The sequence below is a fragment of the Tursiops truncatus genome, chromosome 12 (genome assembly GCF_011762595.2).
Source record: "Tursiops truncatus isolate mTurTru1 chromosome 12, mTurTru1.mat.Y, whole genome shotgun sequence".
Taxonomy (NCBI): Eukaryota; Metazoa; Chordata; class Mammalia; order Artiodactyla; family Delphinidae; genus Tursiops; species Tursiops truncatus.
Genome location: NC_047045.1, coordinates 26,041,467 through 26,069,314, shown reverse-complemented (window position 1 = coordinate 26,069,314; position 27,848 = coordinate 26,041,467). Strand labels below are relative to the sequence as shown.

The window sequence follows — 27,848 nt, the reverse complement described above, 5'->3', positions numbered from 1 at the left end:
AATTTTGCTGGAATATACATCTCCTCTGACTTGATTTACCATCTTCCTGCTAAGCTTTAGGTATTAGCTGTTGTGCTGTGTAATTCCATGTAGAAAATTAATATGTATGAATTATTTAAAAGGAGCATTATTTTCTGTGGATACAATGTATCTTCAGAATAATTATACATTTTTAGATCAAGTCCATTCAATCTAGCAGACATAAGTAGATATGAATTCCAGATTTTTAAATCTTTTAGAAGTATTTGCTTCTCAAGCTGTGAAAACAACAGCAATGTTTAGAATTTGCTAATGTGCCCTTATACTCTAGTAAGCAGTGTACGTTATGCAGCGTATTTCAAACCTGAATGTTGTTTCTGAAAGAGTTTTTGTTAACCCAGTTAAAAAAAATAATAGTTTGTGTAACAGATAGTTTAGGAAAGTTTAAAAGTGCTTTTAAAGAATTTAATGCATTTACTTTGAGAGAGGAAATATTTCTGAAATTAAAATACACCTGCCTGTTCTGTTACTTCAGGAGAATTTGGAGAAGTCTGCAGTGGTCGTTTGAAACTTCCAGGGAAAAGAGATGTTGCGGTAGCCATAAAAACCCTGAAAGTTGGTTACACAGAAAAACAAAGGAGAGACTTTTTATGTGAAGCCAGCATCATGGGGCAGTTTGACCACCCAAATGTTGTCCATTTGGAAGGGGTTGTTACAAGAGGTAGATATTGATTCTATATTTCATTTATCCAGCGAACTGTCAGAAATTAGTGTTATTTCATAGATACTAAAAAATCAAATTGTAAATACATTGCATATTCTTAATGAATTTTTTTTCTTGATATGTAACTGACTAAATTTTCTTTTGTGTTACCATCTCAGCAAAAAAATCAGGATAAATGAATGCAGGTTTAGAGCTAAAGAATATATCTGATAGATAGATGGAGTGACAGATATTTTCATTTAGCTTCAAAGCCACAAAAGTAATACAGTTTAGTCTTCACATTTTCTGTAAAGTGTCATTTTCTCTGAGTTTTGTTCACAAGGCAGGAGTCAGAAGAACAGATTGACTTTTACTGTTTAATTTTGTGAATCATGACCACATTCCAAACAGACAGTCAATGACTTTGCATTTAGCAGCACTAAAAGCGTTAGAAATACTCACCACTCACCCAGTCAGTCTTTCAAAAGAGCACCATGTGTTTTATCCGGAGTGAGAAAGAGGATAAATACGAAGTTTAGATTACAGTTTTGGAAGCAACACTGTTTTTTCTTATGTATATATTTTTGTAATTTTAGGGAAACCGGTCATGATTGTAATAGAATTCATGGAAAATGGAGCCCTAGATGCATTTCTCAGGGTAAGTAACAAAGTTATTCTCCCATTCTAAATATACATGCTACCAATGTAATTTTCTGAACTTTTCTTTGCAGTGTAAAATGTGAACAGTGTAAACTTTAACAGGTCACAAAATTGTCTTTGAAAAGCAGATTAGAAGAGTCTTAGACTGGATTGAACTAGAATATTTTTGAGCATTTAAGTGATACAATGTAGTTAAAAAATAGTTTCCATTGACATATTACCACAAGTATGGAGGATACCTGAAGCCCTGTAATTTGAATACCTGTTGTAGTGTAGCATTTTACTTTTTCAGTACAATTATAAATGAAATACAGACGTAATACAGAGAAGACTGAGAAGTGAGATAGCCATTCAATGTTGGTAGGATGATCCCAGCTCTGCTCTGTGGAACCATTTCTGTTATATTGTTATGTGAACACCAAGCCTAAAATAAAGAATTATGAACCTTTTTAGAGTTACAAGTATGTTATTTTTATAAATAATAAATTCTAAATGTAAAAACATACGTAGTTTTACATTCAGAGACTTTCCACCTAAGAACGTGAACACATGTTAACATTTTTTCAAATGGCTAAGAGAAAATAATGAGAACATACATGATCTAGAATGATAAGTTCAACCCATTTTAATAAGGATTCAGAGGATTTCGAGAGGTCTTTATTGCTGCATCTTGATGATATGCAAGATGCAACTGTCATCTTGCATATGACATGCAAGATGATATGCATAACTGTCAACTCTCTGGAAGAAAGCGTCACCTAGCAAGCTCATCTGCTCAATCCACGGTCCTCATGCGCCATATCTGCAATTCAGTTGGAGAAATCTGTGGGTTAAAAATATATGGTGGCCAGTTGGTTGCAAAGAGTGCTCAATTCTACTTGCTAGTACATGTATTTTAGAGAATCTTGGTTATAAGTAATGTACCTACGGATAGCAATGAAAAGTATAAAGTGAAAACCAAGTCAGCCAGTATAATCCTTTTCTACCTCTTAGTTTCTCTTCATCTTTACTCAAAAGTTTTTTCACCTTTACATTTTTTACCATTTGGAGAAAGAAAGCTAATTTATGTATCTTTATCCCTTTTATATTTTTAGATTATTTGTGTAATTTTTGGCAAGTGAGGAAAACAGTTAGCTGTCAGGGATCTTTTTTTTTTATATTCCATTCCCTAACTTCGATTTAAAAATTAGCATATACTTTTGGATTTGCACAATCTGAAATTATTATTAGTTAATGTTAACAACACATCCATATAAATAACTAAATGATTATCAGAACTCTATTTTATATTACCTGACTATCAAGTTAAATCAGCACCTGTTATGTTTTTCACAAGTGTCTACACTATGTAGAAAATTAACTGGTGATTCCTAGTATACAATAGAAAATGACTAGGGTGCAGACATTTTTCATGGTGATTTTTTTTCCCTTTCAAAGTATAGCTAACTGGACTTTCATTTTTGTCTTCCTGTAGAAACACGATGGGCAATTTACAGTCATTCAGTTAGTAGGAATGCTGAGAGGAATTGCTGCTGGAATGAGATATTTGGCCGATATGGGATACGTTCACAGGGACCTTGCAGCTCGTAATATTCTTGTCAACAGCAATCTTGTTTGTAAAGTGTCAGATTTCGGCCTGTCCCGGGTTATAGAGGACGATCCAGAAGCTGTCTATACAACGACTGTAAGAAAAAGTCTATTACTGCACCTTTTCATATTCCTGCGATTTTCCTACCAAGAAAGCAGGGCCTAATAATACAAAGCTAAATGGGAGAAAAGAGGCAAATTTGATATCAGCTTTTAGTTGTTGCTATTTTTTTCCTTTTGGAAGAATCTTTGTTGCTTTTACAATCTACATATAGGCTAAGATGAGAAGTCATGATAAAAATGAGAACAGCTCATTTTATATTGGGATGTTCATATAAATAATATACAAATACAACATTTGGTTACTAGCAGTCATAATTGTAGCAGAAAAATATAATCCCATTTTAATAAAGGTTTTAATAAAAGATTAACTATGCTAATTCTTATAACTTTTGTAAGATTAGAAAAAGGGAAAATATGAGGATTTACTTATATACTATTAATATTATTCCAATATTTCATTCCATTTTAGTAACTGTTTTGTCTAATTTGTCATCTTCCTTTTGACTAGACTCTTGCCCTACAACCACATAGGTCCATTATTGATTTGCCTTAAAAATGAAACTTTAACTGTGACATTTTAAAAACCAGATTAGTAACTTTAAATACACTTAGAGAAATTCAAGATGAATAGACCTGATACTGCTGAATTGCCAACCAAATACACAAGTGTTTAACTGTAGCTTAATGGTTCTGCTATAAATGTTTTATACATTATTATACATACTTAAAAGGTATTATACATACTTAAAATGTCATACTTAAAAATACATACTTAAAATACTTATACAGGGTGGAAAAATTCCAGTGAGGTGGACAGCACCTGAAGCCATCCAATACCGGAAATTTACATCAGCCAGTGACGTATGGAGCTATGGAATAGTCATGTGGGAAGTTATGTCTTATGGAGAAAGACCTTACTGGGACATGTCAAATCAAGATGTAGGTATTACACTACTTAAACAGAAAGGATTTATTTAATACATTAATATTCATATTATGGGACGTGTAGGTAATGGCTCATATGAAGAAACTTTTATAGAATCATAAAAAGATGATTGCTGAGTTTTCACAATTATTACCACAAATTACCACAATAATTACCATAAATTAATGGTTCAATTAATTTCATTTTGTCTTCATTTTGAAGAATTGCTTTTTCTTTTTTTATTTAAATTCTCTGGACATAATAGAAGCCTGCAAAGGATATTTCTCCTTATTAAAGGTAATCATGCTGAGCTTGCACACCTGCAGTGGGAGAGTCACATGAATAAAAGAGTTATTTGCAGAGGGGAGGGTGAGGAAGGTTGTGTTTGATTTTGTTGTTACAGCTTTTTTCCTTTTTTTAAATTTCCTGATAAAATCTGTTTAAATTATCTATTGTTGATTGATTTACTTAAATTTTAATTTCATGAGATAACCTAGATTTTATGATCAATATTGGTGTTTCATAGTGATATTTTAGAATGTAATCACAATGGGACTATCTTTGGAAATTTCTTCTAAAAATACAACTTATTAAATGTGTATCTTGTTACTAAGGCATAAGATACGTCGTTATCCTTTAAGAAGCTGATGATAGTTCTTGAGCGTATACATCTCACACAAAGAAACCATTTATAAAACAATATAGCATAAGTGCAAGTAAATATTTGCTTCTCTAAGCTGAATTTTACGAAATTAACATTTCTGTAAGCCAGAAGCTTTCAAGTACTGGCAGATTCATGTGGCTTAATTTATTGAAAATATGAGTGAAATTTAGATAAAAGTAGAGCAAATATAAAGTCTAGGAAGGTACCCTGGATTTGAAGGTGACTTCCAGGACTTTGAAGGTGACTTCCAGGACTTTGAAGGTGACCCTGGATTAGAAATATGGAGAAGACCTTGGCTCATAGTTGATTAGAGAATTTGCCAAGGGAGCCCTTTGGAAAGTCCAGAAATAAAGGCTTAGTGAAGTGTTTGGGGACCAACCAAATAGACTCCTGTGCATCTCCTATAAGGGAGATGCATACATCGTTAGTGATTTGAAATGAAGGTTAGGTTGAGGCAAATTGATGAAAGCTTTTTTTTGAAGGAATTTGGAAATGGTAAAAATGCATGCTCTTGAAGAATAGAGTAAAAAACTAAGTGCTGCTTGAAGAAATTCTATATTACCATTGAAAAGAAGGATGTGACAAGCAAACCGGTTTGGAGTAGTCAATTCTCGAGGTACTATAAACATGGACAGCAATAGATGCTGACTAACATTAAAGTTGAGTTATTTTTCAAAAACAGATCATGATCATTGTTATATAAAATTAGTATCCTTTTTTATTTTAGAATTTTCCACATCAAGTTCCTATGGTTCTTAAAATTTATAAATAGCTATTTTTAGACAACTAAAATGAGACTGCTTGTTGGTAAGGTAATTTTCAATACATTTTTTAACAAATTTTTGAATTGGCTGAAAAATTCACAGCCTAAAGAGGGGGAGCTTTGAAATCAGTGAAATCTTTTGCTATTTCGAATTGAATAATGACATAAAATTTTTTTATTTGGGGTTTTTTTTTTTTATTTTGGTTTTGGTTTTTCAAAGATAAAAGTCTGAATGATGGGTCTGTTTGGCAGAGGGAAAGTTGTTAATATTTGACAGGTCTCAGTGTCAAAGATTTCATGGACTGTCAAAATGTGGGCAAACAAATCCTTGGGGCAGAGAAAGAGAAATATTTACATTTCCCTAAACACTTGGTAGAGTTTCATTTCTTTTGACACCTTCCTTCTGTACTAGATTCAAACATAAAGGGAATGACAGGAATATAAGATGACCTAAATTCAAAGTTCCCTTAACTTCTAAAAATAAATAATAGAAATGGTTAAGAAGAAAAAAAAAATCTTCAATTTAGTTTTTAGTATTCCCTATTGTTTTTCTTGAAAATTAAATATCATAAATGTATATTTAGTCTATCAAGCATTAATAAATATTTTTACTGATCAAATGAAATTTTTATAGGCACAATGAAGTTTACTTCTGACCTAGAATATTTTAGCACCATCTTTCTTCTTTTTTTAATCACAAAGGTGGGAATTATTAAATTATTAAATTCAAACACAAGAAATTACCTATGCAGTTCAGTTTTTATAGTGAAATTGATATTAATATTCTTCTTAAAGCATAATATTCATTATTTTATACTTATGTTAAACTGGTATTTGAGCAATTATATGTTTAATCTTCAATATACAAATGGTGGAAAAAACTGGATAATTTAAAATAATGAATTCCATTCTAGCAAAAAAATTCTCTAGAGAAAAGCTTTTTTCTTGGAGTCTCTGGGTAGGAGACCATGGAGAGACTTAAGTGACCTGCCAACTCCCTGATGCATATGGAAATCCTCTGTATATGTGAATATATGTTATTTTTCTGGGAATGTTGCTTTCATCAGATATTCAGAGACACTAATGTTTTAAGAATCAGTCTAGATTGATCGAGAGAATCACCCTTGATTGAATCAACTCACTTTATATTGTTTAAACTTAGTTGCTAGAAATTTGTTAGGGATTTTAGAAAGCCCTCAAATTTCAATACTCGGATTACAAGAGACTTTTCTTAAGTCACCATGAGAACAAGATCTAAGTTGATAGTTAATATTTGTCAGGAACTCCACAGAATTCTAGGCTGAAAGCTAAATAAAGTGAGGTTTCTGTGATCACTCCGAAGAAATAAAAAAGAGGTACACTAGTCCCTTAGTATCCATGGGACATTGGTTCCAGGACTTTGGCAGATACCAAAATCTGAGGATGCTCAAGTCCCTTATACAAAATGACATTGTATTTGCACTAAACTTGTGCCCATCCTTCTGTATACTTTAAATTATCTCTAGACTACTTATGATACCTAATACAATATAAATACTATGTAAATAGATATGAATACAATGTAAATGCAGTGCAAATAATTACTGGTGTGTGGCAAATTCAAGTTTTGCTTTTTGGAATTTTCTGGTTTTCCTTTTTCTTTTGAAATGTTTTCATCCATGGCTGCCGAATCTGAAGATGTAGAATCCTCCCAGGATATGGAGGGCTGACTGTATTGTAAAATCAATGAGGTAGATAGTGCCAGGAGGCTTTAGTTGCACTCTAAAGCAGGGAATAAGCAAGAAAATCTTGGGAAAAGATAATATGCGTATGTATGAAGTTCCCCACACCCAAATAGGTTTATCACAGGATTACTCCTCACTGTTTTTCATGTGCCCATAAATTTCCTGAGTTTTAACTGCAATGGAATCAGTTAGAATCTAGGTATTTGCAGTTAAAACCAAAAGGGTAGGCTTTCCCAATAAATTTCCAACTTTCATTCTTCTGTAAAATCTGTAGGTGTTTAGCCCTTTCCATTAATGACCTTTCAAAGACAGAACTTATATGTATAAATGCAGTCAAATATAATACATAATACACAAATTGGAAATACTTATATTCGGCATTCACAGCAGCTGTGTTTTAATTGAATTTATGTCTTAATTAGTCCGAATATAATTTTCATAGTCAATTTATGAAATTTTAAAATTCTTCATTATATGGATTACTTTTTTTCCTGTTTATAGTACTCAACAAAGTCATTTCTTCTTACCTTAAGGTAGGCCAATAAATCATCCAATTTACTGGTAGGTAGTCACAAGGATGGTAAAAAATTAAGCACCCATAAAGAAAGGAGACATAAAGATAATTCTTTAAAGTGGTCCATGAAAAGACATTTAAGAGCTTTGAAAATAGAATATGCTTGTAACTAAGTTTATCCTCAGCTAAACTGTGAGCCCTCAACTTTTCCTTTTAAAAGTCACCACTGATTTATTACTTTTTTATATTAAAATATAAAAAATTGTGGATTTTTTGGTAAAACTTTGCTGTAATCCTGCAGGTGGGGTCCAAAATATTTAATTGCCTAAAATGTGGGTCATGTTATTGTGAGGTTAATGAGATGAAAATGGGCATAAGTGGAGAACAGAAGCCAATCATGTTTTCTCCCATTTTGAGGTATTATAGGCCCATTATCATGGGGTCTGTCTGTGCTCCTTTTTCTCTTAACTACTGTCATACTGTAGTAATACTGAAATACATCTCGGCAAGCAAATGTGTGTTTTCCAAGTATTTCTCTGCAGTCTAAGAAGTGTCCCTTGTTGGATCCCAGTGTTCTTTTAAAACGTCATTTACCCTAGTCACTTCTTATCCCTCTGGGAATGATCTAGAATTAGAAATTGCTATGAATATTTTCCTTTTTTTCTTTGACTTTTATTATAATGCTAAGGCTAGACCTCAACAGGCAAATCCAAGGGGTTTCTAGTAATTTCACAAAAAGATGTTTTAAATGAATTCCATGGATAATTACGTAATGCTTTTAGAAGTGTAGGATCAGTCATCTTACTGTGTGTTTTGTTGTTTCTGAGAACGTGTAACTATTTGCACAGCACACTTTTTGTTTTCCCAGTTGGAAATATAATGCAGCTCTCAACAGCATGGGCTCTGGTCAGACAGCCTCCATCAAATTCTGTCTCTTCTACTGACAGCTGTGTGATGTTTTCCCGGTGCTTAACTTCTCAGCACCTCTGATTCTTTGTCTCTAGAATCAATATAAAAATACCTGCCTAATAAGGTTTTTGTAAAGATTAAATGAGATAATTAAAACAATGCTAATCGTATAGTAAGTATTCAATAAATATTTACTATGATTATTGTATCCTTAAAAGATAACTTGTTTCTCTGGCAGGCTAACCAGATAAAACCTGCAGAACCTCAAGTCTCAGTTCCTGGCTGAATCATCCCTTGAAGGCGGGTTTATCCTCAACAGGCTTGCCTTGAATTATGCCAAACTATGCCCTATAGAGACCAAGGTCACCAGCACGTATCTTTGGTGCCCCTGTAGGTAGGAGCGTGATTGTTAATGGCAGCTTTGGAGTCCCAAAGTCCATTCCCAGTCCAGAGCGTCTCTTATTTTAATTATACTTTGCTGCTGCTCCTTTAAAAATTTGTAAACCTCTGCGTTTTTTGTTTTTTGGTTTTTTTGCGGTACGCGGGCCTCTCACTGTTGTGGCCTCTCCCGTTGCGGAGCACAGGCTCCGGACGCGCAGGCTCAGCGGCCATGGCTCACGGGCCCAGCCGCTCCGCGGCATGTGGGATCTTCCCGGACCGGGGCACGAACCCGTGTCCCCTGCATCGGCAGGCGGACTCTCAACCACTGCGCCACCAGGGAAGCCCAACCACTGTGTTTTTGAGAGCTAGAAGTTTCATTTTGTGTTGATAAATGTTCTCTGTTCTAATACTAGGAATCGTCAAATTTCTGTAGTGCAATAGGATAACTACAGAAGTTTACTAACTCTTTCATTCCTGTAAGAGTTATTTCATGTTACTTTATTCATTGGCACAAAGATTTAAGAATATATTGTGCTCAAAGCCAAAGAATTCTAATTGGAGAGCTGTTGAAGGGTATTTTGTCAAGAGGATCATGATAAGGTTTAGATGTACGTTTCAAAGATTATTTAGAGAGAAATAAAAAAGGAACGATTTCTCTACCTGCATTGTTCCTTTCAGAACTTCTGAGAAAAAGCTACAAGTGGGGAAATAGGAGGTGGTAGAAAATAGTAAGCATTGCCCCAATCTTATGAGCATGGGGGTGGAGTCCCATCAATTCAGAAAAGTACTGCATATGTTCAGATACAAGCAACCTCAAGATAGAGGAAAGCCACTCTTTTCCCCGTAAAAAAAAATGTTTACTATTTGGTCATTTTGAATATATAAAGTTTTACCAGTTATTAATTTACTTATTCACAACTTGAGCCACTGTTTAAATAACTTAATACAGCTTTCCAAAGCACATTATTTTTAGTTTTATCTAACTTGTTTAACATAGAGCACTTTTGAATCCTAAAATAGCGCTGTCCTTGGAGTGTTATACAAAGCCACATGAAATTCTTTGCATTTAAAAGTTTTTTTTTTAATTTAATTCCTCCTGTAGTTATATGTTGATGATCTCTACAGAGGTCCCATTTGTGTATGTTTTCTTGTGTGCTTTTTAAAGGGATATTATTATAGAGGAATGTTTACAATGATATCCAACATTTGTAGTTACAGAGTCATAAACAGGAAAATTTTAAAACTCTCATACGACTTTCACTAGCATTCAATACCAACACTGATTAAAGTCACTTAACGCTAAAGTGTTTTCTCCCTAGCTGTTATTCAAAATAAAGTACTGAAGGAAAGATCCCATAGTGTGAGACTTTGTAAAGACATAACTACATAACTATGGGATAATGGCTCCATTACTGCAAAAATAAATATATATTTATGTGTTGTACTTTAATCTATTATGTTCATGGTATTTTCTACCACACTTCCCCCCACCCCACACCAATTTAATAAAACAAATATAAAGGTAACATTTTAAAAATTGTTGTATTCAAAATTAATAATAAACTTTAGGGTAAATAAGCTTTAAAACAAAAGTACATAAGCAAAAATAAATAATTTTCACCAATCCACTAACCTAATTTTCAGAGTAAAGCCATTTCCAATTACAGCACTGTGTATGTGTATATACACACACACACACACACACACACACACACACACACACACACAGAGAGATAGAGAGATATCCATATACGAAAATATATTTCTACCATTTGAGTATATTGTATTTAGGAAGTAGTATCATCAGAAAGTGGTGACTAATTGTGCATGTAAGAGAGTCTAGATTGTTCTCATTTCAGCTCTCTGGATGGGATGACTGGAAGTGTCATTAAATGAAAGAGTAAGAGCTTTGGGGAAAGGTAAAAAAATTCAATTTTAAATAAAGTATGAAGTTCCTATGGAAAATCCAGGGGAAGATATCTAGTAAACGAATGGACTTACAGCCTAGTGATCAGGGGAGATTTGGGGCTGAAGATTTTATACTTATGAAATTTTTCAAAAATTATTCTATTTAAGTTTATCTCTTTACCTTTTAAACTTTATCAATTTGCATATATAAATTTTCCTTAAAGAAAAGTGGACACGGTTTTTCTTATACAGAGGATTTTGTCTAAAAATTGTTGATGCTAGCTACTTTATTTATTCCATCCTACAACCTTTCACATTTTAATGTGCTATTCTTGAACGTCAGCAAGCATCTTAAGGATATGTTTCCCTACAAATATTATGTTCATCGACGTTTCTTAAAGCCAGCTTTTGTCTGCCTACTTTAGTCCTGTTTTCTTCAAAAACTCAAGGTTACCTCTTTTTTTTTCCAGAGAGCCATTTTTTCCTACATTTCTATTACTATTATGTTAGTATCAAAGGATTTGTTAATCCCTCTTGAATAATATTTTGATGTTTTACAAGTCCTTCTTATTTGTGTTTTTTTGCTTTCCTGTTATTTTCCCTGTGCTGCTCAGATTTGTAACAATGTCTGATTTTAAAATCTTTTTTTGCTTTCCGTATAAATAGAAAACCCAAGTCTAAATAAGTAATTTTTGGACTTTCTGATTGCCGTGTACAAATGTTTATGGAGGCCTAGTGTGCATTAACATTCAAAGATTGATACAAATAGCCTCTTAGGCTGTTAATAGATATAAATGGGTAGTGATGTGCTGATAAAAATTTAACAGCCAGCACTCTGAGTGGGAAACTGATTTGTAACCTTTCCCAATTTCCTGGTATAACACTTTCCTCCCTCCATCCCCCAAGGCTGGTTTCAGTCTGCCTGTGTGAGGTCACAGGATTTGGAGTTGGGAAGTGATCCAATCACCTTTATGAACAGTACAAATTGGTTCTAACACAATACTGTATCTTGTAACACTATACACTTCATCAGTATATAAGCTTCATATTGTTTAAAATAATAGTGTGCTTGGTAACATTTTCTGTCATAGTACATTCACATATTTGGATATCTTGCTGAAAAGTATCATTTGAAGTCTTCAAAAAGTGAAACTTTGTGGTAGGGGCTAATTCTGGGTAACTCAGACCTTCTTTTTACAACTTGAGGAATTCATACGTAAATGTATGGGAAGATATGTACATGCACAGCTATATACAATAAAATGGTTCTGTTAACATCTTCCCTTTTGAAAACCTCTGGGATGACATTAAAAAAGTTTCCATCTGTTGCGCCCTGGGTGAGCTTAATTGCTGCTCCCTATCGCCGAATTAACTAGGAAATGTCATCATACCCTGAGCTTCACGCACCCCTTAACAGCATGCTTAACATCCATGGATGTTTTGGAAAAAATAAGTAAGTCTTTTGCATAGCAGTGTACTTTACTCTTACCTGGATAAATCACTTTGCCTCCTGGGCAATCCGTTTGATTATAATTGAATCTCAGTCAGTAATATTTTAATGTCCTTTTGGCTATTAGGTTATAAAAGCAATAGAAGAAGGTTATCGCTTACCAGCGCCCATGGACTGCCCAGCTGGGCTTCACCAGCTGATGCTGGATTGTTGGCAGAAGGAACGTGCGGAAAGGCCAAAGTTTGAACAGATAGTTGGAATTCTAGACAAAATGATTCGAAACCCAAATAGTCTGAAGACACCCCTGGGAACGTGTAGTAGGTAAGAAATAGCTAAAGAAATGAAATCTGGGAGAAATTCAAACTTCATATGAACCATGTATCTCCTCAGCCCCACCCCAATGGCAAATCGACATTTGTGTTGTTATTAAAGTCCATATTAAATTTCTTATCTTTATAGAAGTTTTTTTTTTCTTTTCAGATGGCTTGCCTTAGCTAAATCAGTGTTTAAAGAGATCTATTCATTGTTATTGCCTTAAATAAAATTTATGATCAATATCACTGGCTGTCATTTTAGAAAAATTTCTCAAGTGGATTTGTGTGATTAGGTGGCATTTCACATTATCAATATTACATGGATTTTTATTGCTGTTGCCCTAGTTTTTTATTATATCCATTTTATCTATTGGATTGTTTTGCTTTGAGTTTCATAGTAAAATGATTCCATGAAGTTAAAGATTATTAAGGTAATTCAATATATGATTTAAGAGGTATACCCATTAAAAAGAACCTAACCGAACCGCCCCATGCATGCTTCATGGGGTTATTCGGCTTCATCTGCCAGGTAGACCTGTTGCTCTGTCGTCTGTACTGTAGTCAGGCCCTTGCGGAGGTGTATGAACTCACAAGGTGCACAAGGGGTGCCATTAGTACAGTGGGTGCATTATGTTCTCAAAAGCACCCTCTGAACAAGTTAGTCCACAGCCAGATGTGCTTTCTGTACTCCCAGTTACTTTCAGAGAAGCAAATGAACAGATATTTACTGATTACAAATATTGTTGGCCATACTCTGAAAAGTACATGGAAGATGCAATCTGCTGGTTATCATATCTAAATAAAATAGAAATTTTGTAGTTAGTAGGGTTTTGGGGTGGTTTTTTTTGTTTGTTTGTTTTTGCGGTATGCGGGCTCTCACTGTTGTGGCCTCTCCCGTTGCGGGGCACAGCCTCCAGACGCGCAGGCTCAGCGGCCATGGCTCACGGGCCCAGCCGCTCCGCGGCATGTGGGATCTTCCCGGACCGAGGCTCGAACCCGCGTCCCCTGCATCGGCAGGCGGACTCTCAACCACTGCGCCACCAGGGAAACCCTAGGTGTTTGTTTTAAACTTCTTTTATTGAGGTATGGGTGATTTACAATGTGTTAATTTCTGCTGTACAACAAAGTGATTCAGTTATCCGTATATATACATTCTTTTTCATATTCTTTTCCATTATGGTTTATCACAGGATATTGAATATAGTTCTCTGTGCTCTACAGTAGGACCTTGTTGTTTATGCATTTGGAATTTGGAATTATTGGGCAAACTTTACACATTAGATTTTTATTAGCATATCTGTTTGTTATTACAATATCAAATATGTAATTTTATTTTTTATATCCTTATTTCTGTGGGGCTAAGGCATGCTTTCTTTCGTAATTCATGAAAAAATTTGCTTTTCTGTATTATTCTCACCCAGGCCAATAAGCCCTCTTTTGGATCAAAACACTCCTGACTTCACTGCCTTTTGTTCAGTTGGAGAATGGCTACAAGCTATTAAGATGGAAAGATATAAAGATAACTTCACAGCAGCCGGCTACAACTCCCTTGAATCAGTCGCCAGGATGACTATCGAGTAAGCTTAAACCTGCAAAATTATATTGAAGAATGTATCAGGTGCAATCCAAACGTTAGACTTTAGGTCATCTTCCATATATTAAAGAGGTATGAGCCCTAAAATCAGGGAGAAAATTGTCTCTTTAATAAGTGCCTACCATGTCCCAGGCATTTTGCTAAACAGACTTCTGAACATACAATATCTTTTTTAACCTTCATGGCAACAATTTTATTAAGTCAGTAGTTTTATGTATGACAAGGCTAAGGCTCAGAGAATTTAAATATTTGCCCTAAACTGACTCAATCGTAAGTGGTAGCTAATTTGTCTCCATAGCCAGTGTTCAAAACACCACCCAGTGAGACTTCCTCTTTCATTAACCGCTGTATTATCTATCTTTTAAAATTTTTATTTTATACTGGAGTAGAATTGATTAACAATGTTGTGTTAGTTTCAGGTGTACAGCAAAGTAATTCAGTTATACATGTATAACTATTCTTTTTCAAATTCTTTTCACATTTAGGTTATTACAGAGTATTGAGCAGAGTTCCCTGTGCTATACAGTAGGTCCTTGTTGGTTATCTATTTTAAATATAGCAGTATATTCATATCAATCCCAAACTCCTGCTGTATTGTTTAGATTCCTAGTCACTGGGGAAACTTTCTCCATTGCAAAAGAGGATTTCTTTCACCATGTTTGTATCAGACATTAAAAATCTCGAAATTTTAATACCAAAATGCATTATGAAATCCAGTATGAGCACTTTCTGAAGAGGTCAAAGACGCCTAATTCAATTAAACGTAATAAGAATTTAACTTAAGTTTTGGAAGGTTTGTGATTGATTGATTTTTTTTTTTTTAATTGAAGAATGACCTGATAAAACAGTTTTGGAAATTGCTCTGAACTGGAGGTAAAAAGAAGTAAATATTTCTTTCGGGCTCTATAACTGATGATGTGGTCTTAGGAAATACATTTAGTATCTCTGGACCTCAGCTTCCTTGGCTGCTGCATAACTCTTACAGGCAATGCAGTTCCTCTCAGTCAGTGTGTTTGAAAATGGGAAACAATTATCAAGGTTCTATTAGTGGGATGCTATTTATGTACTGTTGGGAGAAGTGTTTCACATTTTTCAGATGAGAAGAAAGCCAGCAATCACGTACTCTTTCCTGGCATGTCAGGAAATGGCATATACACGAATTTCGGCATGTGCATCCTCTCTCGTTTGGTTTTCTGCTAGACACCACGTGGGTAGAGCTGATGTAATTACACCTGTCTCTGCAAAGTAATCTACTCCCCTGAAAAACCGTGCTTCGCAAGGTCTCATTAGACCACGGCTATGAAATATCACAGTACTCTACTGTGGCTATATTTTAGCTACTTGTAAATACCTAAGCTCAGTCTTTTTGGCTAATAGATACAGCTGGCGTATGGCAAATTTAGGCTATTAAACATAGGTATTGCACACTTTAAGGAATTTTTTTTTTCCAAAATGTGGTCAAATGATTGTACTAAACTGAAGTATACAACCAATAATATGCTCAGGATTACCACACGTTGATTAAACTCAGTATAATACTTTGTATGATCCTTGATGATTCTTGATCTACTAGAGCCATGCAATGTTTCCATTCATACTACATCCTATTTAAACAATGAAATATTTTTAACTTTCCTTAGATTCAAGAATACTACATTTCATGTAACATTTCCTAGCTGTACCTTAAGTTAATAATAATTTTAAGGCTTTGATAATTTCTTAAATAAAATGTCAAATCAAAGAATTCCCTGGCGGTCCAGTGGTTAGGACTCAGTGCCTTCACTGCCTAGGGCCCGGGTTTGATCCCTGGTCTCGGGGAGCAACCCCACAAGTCGCGCATAGCGTCTAAAAAATAAAGTCACATCACCCTGTTAAAAAAAAAAGGTCAAATAGTTTAAAAATAACTGATCACGACAAATTGAGATCCTGAGTAGCAGGGTTTTACAAAGGATAATGTTGATGCAGGTTGCCAATCCGACCCACTGTGGGAATAGGACCTTAATGTCCAAGAACACCAAGATAAGATCTGTGTGCCTAAGAGAAACAGATTAATTAAAGAGTTGATGACAGCTTAGTACCAAATAAAATGTTTGCAAGGTAACTAATAAAAACTGCATTTGTCTTTTTCAGGGATGTGATGAGTTTAGGGATCACACTGGTGGGCCATCAAAAGAAAATCATGAGCAGCATTCAGACTATGAGAGCACAAATGCTCCATTTACATGGAACCGGCATTCAAGTGTGATAAGGGTTTCTCCCTTATGAGGGAGACTATGGACCACGAGAGAACAGTACTGGCCTTCAGTATATGCGTAGAATGCTGCTAGCAGACAGTTGATATCCTGGGTCCTTCCTACAGTGAAGAGAAGATTTAAGAAGCACCTATAGACTTGAACTCCTAAGTGCCACCAGAATATATAAAAAGGGAATTTAGGATCCACCACTGGTGGCCAGGAAAACAGCAGTGACAATAAACAAAGTACTACCTGAAAAAACATCCAAACACCTTGAGCTCTCTAACCTCCTTTTTATCTGATAGACTTTTTAAAATGTACATAAAGAATTTAAGAAAGAATATATTTGTCAAATAAAATCATGATCTTATTGTTAAAATCAATGAAATATTTTCCTTAAATACGTGATTTCAGACTATTCCTTTTTAAAATCATTTGTGTTTATTCTTCATAAGGACTTTGTTTTAGAAAGTTGTTTATAGCTTTGGACCTTTGTAGTGTTAATCTATGACACATTACTACACTGGGTACCTTTGAAAGAATCTCCAATTAAAAAAAAAAAGCATAGCATGATTGAAGATATATCTCTGTCAGAACATTGGTATCCCTTTTGTGCTATTTAATTTTGTTTAATCAGTGCTGTTTTGAGATTGTTTGCTAATTGGCAGGTAGTCAAGAAAATGCACGTTGCCAAACGCTCTGATATTTTTTAAAAAGAAAGTTTTTTTGTAAAGATCTGACAACACACTATCTTTTCAATGAAAAAAGCAATAATGATCCATAAATACTATAAGGCACTTTTAACAGATTGTTTATAGAGTGATTTTACTAGACAGAACTTAATAAAAACTCAAATTGTAGGTTTATGATTATAAAAAGAAAGATGAGTCACTTCATCTAAAGAATGTTGGTGGAGGCAAGTCTCTGAAAGCAAGACTATCCAGTGTTATCTAAAATTTAATCTGAGCACATCACGATTTTTTCAATATCGAGACATTAGGAAATTTAGGAGAAATAGTTGACATATATTTTATATCCTATTCTGTTTAATGCAGTCCAAACATGAAAGGAAAGAATTAAGTTTTATATTAGAACTCTGAAGCATGATAAAAGGGGCAGTTCACAATTTTCACCTTTCAAAAACAAATTTGCTGCACAGAATATCACCACTGCAGTTTTTAAAAAAAAAAGTCTTTTTATACGTGAACGCTGATGGGAGAAGCTTTTTAAATGAAAGAACGCATTTTACCATGTAAGGAAGAGGTGAAGGGTCTGGCTTTTTCTTTAAGCTTTATTAAACAAGATTATTTGATTACTGTGTTAGAATTTCATAAGCAATAATTAAATGTGTCTTTATAGCTATTTCAGGAATGTATACATATTGTGAGTAATGCTTTCAAAAGTAACGAAAATCATGAACTACCCCAGAATTGAACTGTTGTATTTCCAAAGAGAATTGGGCTGTTTATAATGATTTTAATAGAGAAAGATCCCAGGGATCGGTCCTAATTGGTCTTGTTTGATAATGTGGGCACCCACAAACAAACGATCAAATAACAGAAACAAAACCTGTAAATGTTCCTTTGTAAAACTTGTAAATTTTATTTATACTGTCTTGTTTTGTACACACATTTCTCTGTAGTGGGCTCTGAATACATTGAAAATGCACTATATTTTTCTATTTCACTTGCAGAGCATCACAAAAGAACAGGTATTTTCAGTGCTACATAATGTGTTTTCCCACATTTAGGACCAAAGATGGCTATAGAAAAACTCAAAAGGATTGCGTCCCAACCCCTCCCCACCCCTTTTTTTTCTTTTAAATCATTGTACAGTGTTGTTTGATATTTTAATTTATTTTTTGATTGACTAGAAACATCATTTTAATTTCACTAAAATGTTTTTTGTCCCTAAGGAGAAATAATCTGTAAAATAATTTTAGTTAGCATAATATAGTCACCTAGACACTTCCATTTGTAATCTTTGTAATAGACTGTAAATATATTTTTGGAACTATAACACAATGTGCTTGAGGGTTATTTTTCAGTGTCTGCAGTGTATACAAGTGTTTATACTAAGTACAGCACTTTACAATTCTAATCAGTAGCATTGGCCTTTGTGAGAATGAGTGAAAGAGTTTGAGTGAGTGTTCTTAATTCCGTTTGGATTCTAGACTCACTAAGAATGAAGTTCTTTTCTTGTTCATAGCTTAAGGTGCTTATTTTTTCTATTAAAATTAAATTAACAAAAAGCCATTCTAGAAATAGAAGACATAGTAGGGTACATGCAAACGGTGTCTTTCCTGCTTTTTTCTAGCACTAGATTTATAGTTGAGTAGTCTTTCTTGAGTAGAAGGGCAGAATAAAAGTTTTTTTGAGTTTTTTTTCAAAAATAACTTTTTCCTTCAGCAATATACCTCATCTGCCTTAAATTTTTTACAGCTCTTTACAGGGAAAGGGAGAAGGGATGGGAAAGACACAGCACAATAGGAAGGGTATGACGCATCACTCTCTCGTCGGTAGGTTTCTTTTCCCAATCAACATTATGATTTTGAAATACATGTATGTGAAACAGATATTCAGAGAAAAGTAATTAACCTTGTAATGCTGATTGTAATACTGTCTTCCAGAAAGAGATGAAACGGTATAACGATGAGAATGTACAACTTGCACCTTGAAATCCTTTTTTGTTTTGTTTTGTTTTGTTTTTTTGATAAATTAGTGCTCAGGGGAGGAAGGATAGAGAAAGCAAATGTCAGAAAGAGAATTCAAACGTAATAAAAATGCAAAAGGAATCGGCCTCCTTGCTTAAACAGAGCCACCTTTTTTAGAATGCTGTCTTCACACGTGACTTGTGTTTTGCATTCGGGACTGAAATAAAAGTAACTTTTGTTACATCTGAATCTAACATTTTCTCGGCAGTTGATCTGGGCCTTGTTTACTAGGACTGGTGGTTTATGCTTGTCAGAGCACTCTGAGTTGAATCATATTGTATACTTATGTAATCTACATTAGCTAGTACTATTTAGGATGCTATTTTAATTGCTCCTCTTATCCGTGTTTTTAAGACAATTAAAATGGTGTAAGTCACCTCTCTTTTTTATTTAGGTAATGCTGATATTCTCCCTTTTGTTTCCTGAGTAGCCTGGAACTGTGCTACTCACTGATGTGCATGTTCAAATAAATTACTGATGTGTATTTTTTTGCTATATGTGGAGAAATCATGGGGAACTCGGGGCGAGATGTGCTTTTTGTTGGTTGAATTTGTCCCTCCTTGCCTAAGAATTACTACAGGGGTCATCCTTTTATAAGGACAAAATGCTTTTGAACAGTGTCTTCAATGTATCAAGCACAAATAACTCTTTCTTCAACACGAAGCATAAGTCTCTTTTTACCAGCTTACAATAATAAACGAGTCTATTAGACAATGTAAAGAAAATCCTGTCTCCAATCATTGGCGGATTCCTTTATGTCCCTTACATGTTCTTTATTTTCTTACACAATATCATGAAAGGAGATGTTTAGAGTCAAGGTTTTATTTAAATACTTCAGGGAGCCAATCAGAATATGAAGAAAATTATTATCCTTTTCATCCCCTCCTTCTGCACACAGACTTAATTCCACTCTAATTATTACAGAATAACAAGTTAAGACTATGTCTTCAAAGAGCTGAACTGTCAAATATTTTAATTAAAACCTCTTTTGTTCTTTTTTGAATCTACAACTACATGGTACTAACAAGAATATTTGCATGGGAAAGGTAATACTTTGTCATGAAACCCTGACAAGTATTTCTTACATTTAGTATAATACAGCAACTTGGAGAGTCTCTGTGTTTAAGATGCTGCAGGATGCAAACAGAGTCCAGAGAAAATGGGAAAAGTGATAAATCTGGTTATCTGATTGTTTATCAATGACACTGACTTAGATCAGACCAACTTGCACCTGAAATAAACTAAACACTCCCTTTTCTCCAGCATCACCATTGTAAGCTCTACAAACTCTGAACAAATATCCAAACATGTTTCAAAAAATGAGACTAGGCAGATACCAGGTGACATGCTATCACTAGTTATCACACTCCTGATGCTGAGGCTCGGGGTAGGCTGAACTGAAGTTGAAAGATAATCTTGAAGTCTTGGCTGTCCCTGACTCTTCCACAAGCAATGCCCTTCCGAAGTTCACACAGTGATTATTACACAGCCCGAAACACTGACGCACAGTCAAATGGTCTCTTAAAGTACTGGATTTATAAGTGGTACAAAAATACACTATTCTACCAGCACTTGTTTTCCTCCAAAAGTATGAAGCTGTTATGAAGGATATACAAGTTCTATCACTAAGTAAAAATTAGATTTTAATACTTTCAGTGATCATCAGTAACAAGGTTTTGCTGAAGTATTTTTATCTTCTACTGTTACCCTTTGTTTTATGTTGTTAGCTACAGTAAAAACTATCAATTTTGAGAGAAGCCTCTGAGAGGATCAAAGAGGTGATCAAATTCCTAAATTCAATTCAAAAGATTGTAACTACTGATATTAACAAATGATAAAAGATAGTGCATGGTGACTGGCAAACCTGCAGTCTGCTCTGAAGGGAAAAGCATGCTCTTGGCTTTGTGGCAGTGGCCCTTCAATAGCCCCTACCCAGCTGCTCTACTGTTCTGTCTAATGCATCTCAGCGTAGCTTGAAGAATACGAACAAGAGAATAAAATATTTCAATAGGATGCTTCTGTGAACCTCATTAGAGTTAAGTGCTGTAGGGGGGTATTTTTTTCAAGTTCAGTGATTGAATGTAATTAAATCTATTATTAAACAATAAAAGACCTCTTCTGATTGACCTTGAGGTTAAAATAAATGTAATTAATTGATTTAATTTAATTGGACCTCTCTCCCAAAGTTTGGTAAGTAGCAATAAGTAGATCTAGTCTAGTGTTCCATGGGTCTGTGACAGCACTAGAAATCCCTTAGGTATGTAACGGTAGCAGGGATTCTCAAATTGCTGGCATTTGATGATTTGGGCACAGTAACAAGTGAGGTGTTGTCTATGCTAAACCTCCATGAATAACAAGCAAAGCTCCATAAGAAATAACCTGCAACATGTATTTCATTATTTCAGATATCCCAGGTTTCCACTACTGAAGGTTATCTTTGTTTCCCTTTTGAAATTCATAGACTTTAATTAAGTATATTTGTAGTTTTATATATAACTTAAGAATGCACAGGGGCTTCCCTGGTGGCACAGTGGTTGAGAGTCCGCCTGCCGATGCAGGGGACCCAGGTTCATGCCCCGGTCCGGGAGGATCCCACATGCTGCGGAGCGGCTAGGCCCGTGAGCCATGGTCGCTGAGCCTGCGCGTCCAGAGCCTGTGCTCTGCAATGGAAGAGGCCACAGCAGTGAGAGGCCCGCGTACCGCAAAAAAAAAAAAAAGAAAGAAAGAATGCACAGTATATTTTTAATGAATGATTAATCATAGATCTTAAAGATGCTCAGAGGAAGAAACAACAGGCACATTTGTTTTGGGTAATGCTGGTTCTAGTTTAGCAGAAGACAAACACATACTGTTCAAGTCTCACCATTTCATTATGGAACCAAAATTAAATAAAATGAATGACTGGACAGCTAACTCGAGAAAAACAAATAGAGAAAATTAAGCTACATATGCAGAACTGTGTTCATATAAATCACATTTCTAAAATATTTCACAATTCACAGAAAGGAGGCAAAAAACTCACACGTACTTTTTTAAAGTGACATGAATTTGCAGACACTTATTAAACAGATCGTTAGACCTATAGTAAAATACAAGAGAAATTTCTAAATTTAACCTGGTGTCCCTCTGTCAGTTAGCTAGAGAGAAGCACTGTTAAGATTGAAAACCAGACAGAATATGTGGCTAAAATGTTCTCTTTCTAAATGAAAGAGACCCACAGCTTTCTTCAGCTCTGACATGTGCACGAGTGTTTTAGGGATCTACTGGGCAGGGGGTCTGCTGGTCATATGTTATTGTAATTCCATGTTTCCACTTAGATCGTCACCCCTTGCACGCTGAGCTCCAAGTGTACTCACCGGAACCCAACTTAACAGAAACCACACGAATCTGACTTTACAAACATACGTGCTTAGCTTGACCTGAGAAATAGACAGGAGTTAATGCATGGGCTCCTGCTGCTATTTCGATGGCTCTGCTTCTCATAAAGGAATACCTGTTAGCTTAGTTGTAGTGCAGGGCCAGCAGACACGGAGCAATTAAACCTCTTCTGATCTACCTGAAAAACAAAACCAGCAAACACCAAAGAATGCCATCCTTCAGATTTGCAAAGGAGCAAGTAATACTGTTTATTAAAGTGTATACAAAAGCGTATATAAGAGGAGCAAGTAATATTATATATTAAAGTGTATATAAAAGGCAGGGATGAATTGCAGGAAATCTGGAGAGTCCGCTAGGAGAAGCTGAGTGTAATGGAAGAGGCCATAAAGAGCCACTGGCAATTCTGACCAGAAAAAAAAGGATGTGGTGGGAATAGAGTTTACAGAACCAAGGTCTGGCCCTGATGCTTGAAGAATGAATTAATTACTCTCCATTTCTGGATCAGAGCAATAGAATCACCTTCTGCGCTTCCACAGCATCGCTCTCTGTTCTCACATTCTCTCTCACTTTTCTACACGAGGGAAATCCCCGTCTTCAATACACAACTCACAGTTGTTTCCTTCAAGCCTTCACTGACACTCAGGAGGTAGACTTCTCTCTTCTGTGCTTTGCTTCTGCTGCTGGTGCTGTGATTCCCCTATTGTGTTCTGTCAGATTATGTGTGTGTGTGTGTCTCTCCCACTAGATCAAGGGCTCTTGGAGGGCAGAAGCCAAATGGAAATCTTTGCTTTATGTCCTTTGGGATTTAGCTGTTTCTGGCATTCGGTAGACACTCTATAAATATTTTAGAATGCTTGAAGTGCAAATTAATTCAAATTGGTTTTTTTTTTCTTAAAGGATAATGTAGATCAGGTGCTCTGAAGGATAAATGGGGTACAGTGAAGGTGGTAGTAAAACGGGTGTTGAGGGAGAAACTAATTGCAGAGAAAGGATGGATGCTTCTGTGATAGGCTGGGGCAGCTGGAAAGCCCGGGAGACTGAGCCAATGAACACAGTGATGGGGCCCCCGGGGTAAAAGGGAGGTGGGGAGGAGATAATTCGTAAACAAGACCAAATAGCAACATCTTCCTGACGTTGAAAAAAATAGGAGGTATCACTGGTTGTAAATAACAGAGCAAGATTAAAGAAGAACTTGAAATCAAGTAGAAGAAATTGGACTTGATGAGAGAGACAACGAAGAGCTATTTACCAATATCTTGTCTGACAAGGCAAAGACATGGGGAGAATGTTTTGGGTTTTTTTGCGGTACACGGGCCTCTCACTGCTGTAGCCTCTCCTGTTGTGGAGCACAGGCTCCGGACGCGCTAGGCTCAGCGGCCATGGCTCATGGGCCCAGCCGCTCCGCGGCATGCGGGATCCTCCCGGACCGGGGCACGAACCCGTGTCCCCTGCATCGGCAGGCGGACCCTCAACCACTACGCCACCAGGGAAGCCCGAGAATGTTTTTTAAGGAACAGTAATCTGCAGAAAGATGTGAGCTGTGATTGTGAATATTTTAAAATTACACCTAGGCAAGGGAAAAGAATATTTTTCTTCTTCTGGAATGAAAAAGTCTCTCACTCCAGCTCTCAATCTCAGGATTCTATCAGTAATTCTATAGTTAAGTAAGAATAGAATAAAGTAGAATTTTGTGGGCTTACTTGTGAGTCTAGTTACCATTTACATCTTGAAGAGGCAGCAGAGTGTGGTGGGTGATGGCAGAGGGTTTGCATACAGACCATGTGGGACTAATTCCTGTCACCACATGGGTAATACAGAGGAGACAACTTAATTTCCCTGTATCCTTTCTCCTATCTTACCTGTAAAATGGAACTAAATAGTATCCGCTTCAAGAGTTGTTAAATTTGTTAACTGATGCTTAGAAAGTACTCAAAACAGTAGTAAGTGCCCAGTACAAGTTAGCTCTTATTATTTCCCTGGGAAATATTTTTGTCTACATTTCTTTCTAACTTTCTATTTGACAAACACCTATAAACACACCTTTGTGAATTCTGAAATAACTCACTTACAAATACATTTTAGAATATTCATTATACATTTTCCTCCTAAATTTCAACCTTATTTTTTCTCAGTTTTTAAAAAAATCACTACTGATCCTATCTCTCAAAAACGATGGTTCACTATGTCCAACTGATTTTAGCTTTTCGTTATCACTGGAATCGAGCACATTTTTCACAGCCACTGCCCTAAACTACGTTTTCATCATCTCTCACCTAGACTAATGTTACATCCTCCAGTGTGTTTGTCTTTCTCTAATCCTTTTTAATTACGACCTTCAGAGTCATTTCTCTAACACGTATCTGATCTGGGTTTCCCCCAGTTTAAAGGACTTTAATGGCCTCTCACTGATCAGAGAACTGCACTCAACATAGCAACAACAGTTGGGATCCTGCCTTTCTGATATTCACCATTATCCCCACCTGCTGGACTAAACCACTTGTGATTTTGGAATACAAAGTTCTTTCATGCTCCCTGTCGTTATGAGTTTTCTGAGAGAAGCAAGTGAGTCTATTTTATTCCTCCTGGTATCTATGGAGCCCAGCACAGATTTAAAGGTTAGTGGTAGCTTCTATGCCTATACCATGAAGCAAGAATATGGAATTATCTTTAAAACAAATACTGGATAAAAATTTAAATTTGAGGAAAAATACACAATCCCCCTCAATTCATAACTGGTATCACAATGTCATTTTTTCACTTTCTAAGCATCTTCTTTACTGACTTGGACACACCTCTAGGAACTATACAACAAAACAGATCATTTGTTAATAAGCATAGCATTCTGAGTTATAATAGAAAATTATATCTATGTGCTTATGTGCAAATTTACATTTTCTCTCGTCTAAATATATGTTTTAAATTTTATCTTTCATTGCTACTTATTGGAGAAGTGGTGGAGAGAATTCTGCATGACTTTATTCTGCCATCCAATCAAGGAATCAGAAAATCTCTAATTTTCTATTACCCAGTAATGTTATATAATAGTTTATATTATTTCTTTATCAGTCAATTACTTCACCTCACAGATAGGAAGCAGAATTTTTGTGCAACTCACATTTCTATTCCAAAGCATGGCACAGTTCCTAGCACCCTGCAGATTCCTAATTGGTGTGTGTTGAGTGATTGAGAGTCATGTGACCCCCAAGCTCTTCACTGCCTCAAAGACTCTGATACAGCAGCAGTAGGTCCTAACCTAATGCATGAAGACCATTCTCCAAAACTGAGCCTCTTAACCACTCTTCTTCTATTGAAGTGTCTCTTTTCAATGTCACAGAAGTTTCCCAGATGCTGCACTATGCCATGCTTCACATGGTCCTCATCTTCATTGACCTGAGAGATATGCATAAACCCATCTGAAGCCTCCAGACCACAGCATCACAAAGATCTACACATCTTTTTTTTTTTTTTTTTTTTTTTTGGGGTACGCGGGCCTCTCACTGTTGTGGCCTCTCCCGCTGCAGAGCACAGGCTCCGGACGCGTAGGCTCAGCGGCCATGGCTCACGAGCCCTGCCGCTCCGCGGCATGTGGGATCTTCCCGGACCGGGGCACGAACCCGTGTTCCCTGCATCGGCAGGCCGACTCTCAACCACTGCGCCACCAGGGAAGCCCAAGATCTACACATCTTGTCCAAACATATACTCCAAATGACATCAGCAACTTATGATCACATCTTAATTTCTGATTGGATAAAATCATCATATTTATATTCAATTAGCTGCTCACAAACTCTTTTGAATGAAAAGCAAACATGGAATTATAACTTCATCCTTCCAAAATACCATTCTGACTAGTTAAAATATCACCACTGCCATGACATATATTCTTCTCCCCATCTTTTTCCAAATAATCAAGCTAACAACTTTACGTATTTTCCTAACCTTATAGCTACTCCTCTCCTTTAGTAAGAGGTCTATATGGCCTTAGCACAGGTGATGTCACATTTAGTATTTAGCCTGTTATCTTGACTTTAACATTCTTAAGATGCATACCTTCATGCTTTATCATGTGGGTATGCCCGGTTAAATAAGCAAAACACCTGCTTCTGTAATTCTCACTCTATCTCTATTCTCTGCTCCCAAAGCAGCAGCAGACCCTGCTCCCTGCCTGTGTAACATGTTTGGGAAGAGGGCTGAAGAGGTTTCCCATCTACTGCTGCAACAGAGCAGCACCCTGTGGTCCTTGTCCCCCGCCACCACGTCTTCCACCTGCCTCGTGTCTGTGGAAAAACTTTAGCCAAAGAATAAGTTTAATCAGAGAAGTGAGAAAATGCAGAAACAAAGGAAAACAGTCAAAGGAGACCAAATAATAATAGTTTAGTATTAAGCATAGTCCAGGACCTTTAGTTCCTTCTCAAGGGCTATAGATAATATTCTGAGCCATATCCTGTGAGCTGTCTTATAGATACTGAAACCCCAGCATGTGGAAGAAGTTAACTACATGATGACCCAACTGTAGCCATGACAAAAGCTGCCACAACTCCGAGAACTGGCCTCAAGGAAATGGGACAAAACCAGCCCTGGAACTGAAGATTAACTGTACTCAATACAATCAAGATGACGCTGGTCAGACCACCACATGACCAATTTCAAGAGGACGGTCAGAGCTGACTGTGCTCTTTCTGCATGGAGCCCCTCCCTTCACCTATAAAAGCTCTTGCCCACTGGTTGTCAGCTGGGTTGGGGTCGGGGGGAGTGAGACTTTGGACAGAAGTCCACCCTCCCCTCCTCCCTGCCTAGTTGCCAGCACTGAAATAAAGCAAACTTTCCTTTCCACCAACCTGGCCTCTTTATTGGCTTTTGAGCCGTGAGCAGCCAGACCCCACTTTCGGTTACACTGCCATCACCCATTCAATGTGTTAATGATAAGAGCCAACATCTGCTGTTAGAGATATGCATTTTGCCATCTTTCAGGAGTAAATATATCATCATGGCTTTTACTTTCTTTCCTTTTATAAATAAAGATTTCATTTTCCATTATAGTAGTACAAATGTCCTCTATGCATGAGCTGTGGCCATGGAGTTATTGCAAGGAATTTTTCTTTCCATATATTCACCTAGCACTGCATTTGGGCTGTCTTGCACATGGTAGGTTCATAATCTATCATTTTGACTGAACAACTGTGTCACCACAACTGAAGCTAAATAAATACATTTCACATATAACTAAAATACAATCTTTCGCTTACAAGGTAGACTCTCAATTTTGAGTGCTAAGTTTTAACAACCATCATGGGTATCTCCATATACATTTACTATCATAGAAAAGTCTTTACACTTAGAGAGAATACAAATAACTAAGGTAGAGGAAAAAGTTAGAAGCTCTCA

General features: G+C 36.0%; 1 protein-coding gene across 2 annotated transcripts in view; it reads left to right on the top strand.

The window, feature by feature from the left end:
• EPHA7 (EPH receptor A7) overlaps positions 1 to 19,799 on the top strand; it is a 165,542-nt gene extending 145,743 nt beyond the window's left edge. For both annotated transcript variants that reach the window (XM_019929446.3, XM_019929444.3), the window contains exons 11-17: positions 515 to 700; positions 1,279 to 1,340; positions 2,817 to 3,026; positions 3,782 to 3,931; positions 12,358 to 12,551; positions 13,966 to 14,121; positions 16,269 to 19,799. In XM_019929446.3, the coding sequence (XP_019785005.1) occupies positions 515 to 700; positions 1,279 to 1,340; positions 2,817 to 3,026; positions 3,782 to 3,931; positions 12,358 to 12,551; positions 13,966 to 14,121; positions 16,269 to 16,383 (1,073 nt within the window). In that variant the 3' untranslated portion in view covers positions 16,384 to 19,799. The remainder of the gene's footprint in view (positions 1 to 514; positions 701 to 1,278; positions 1,341 to 2,816; positions 3,027 to 3,781; positions 3,932 to 12,357; positions 12,552 to 13,965; positions 14,122 to 16,268) is intronic.
• Positions 19,800 to 27,848: the final 8,049 nt, after the last annotated feature.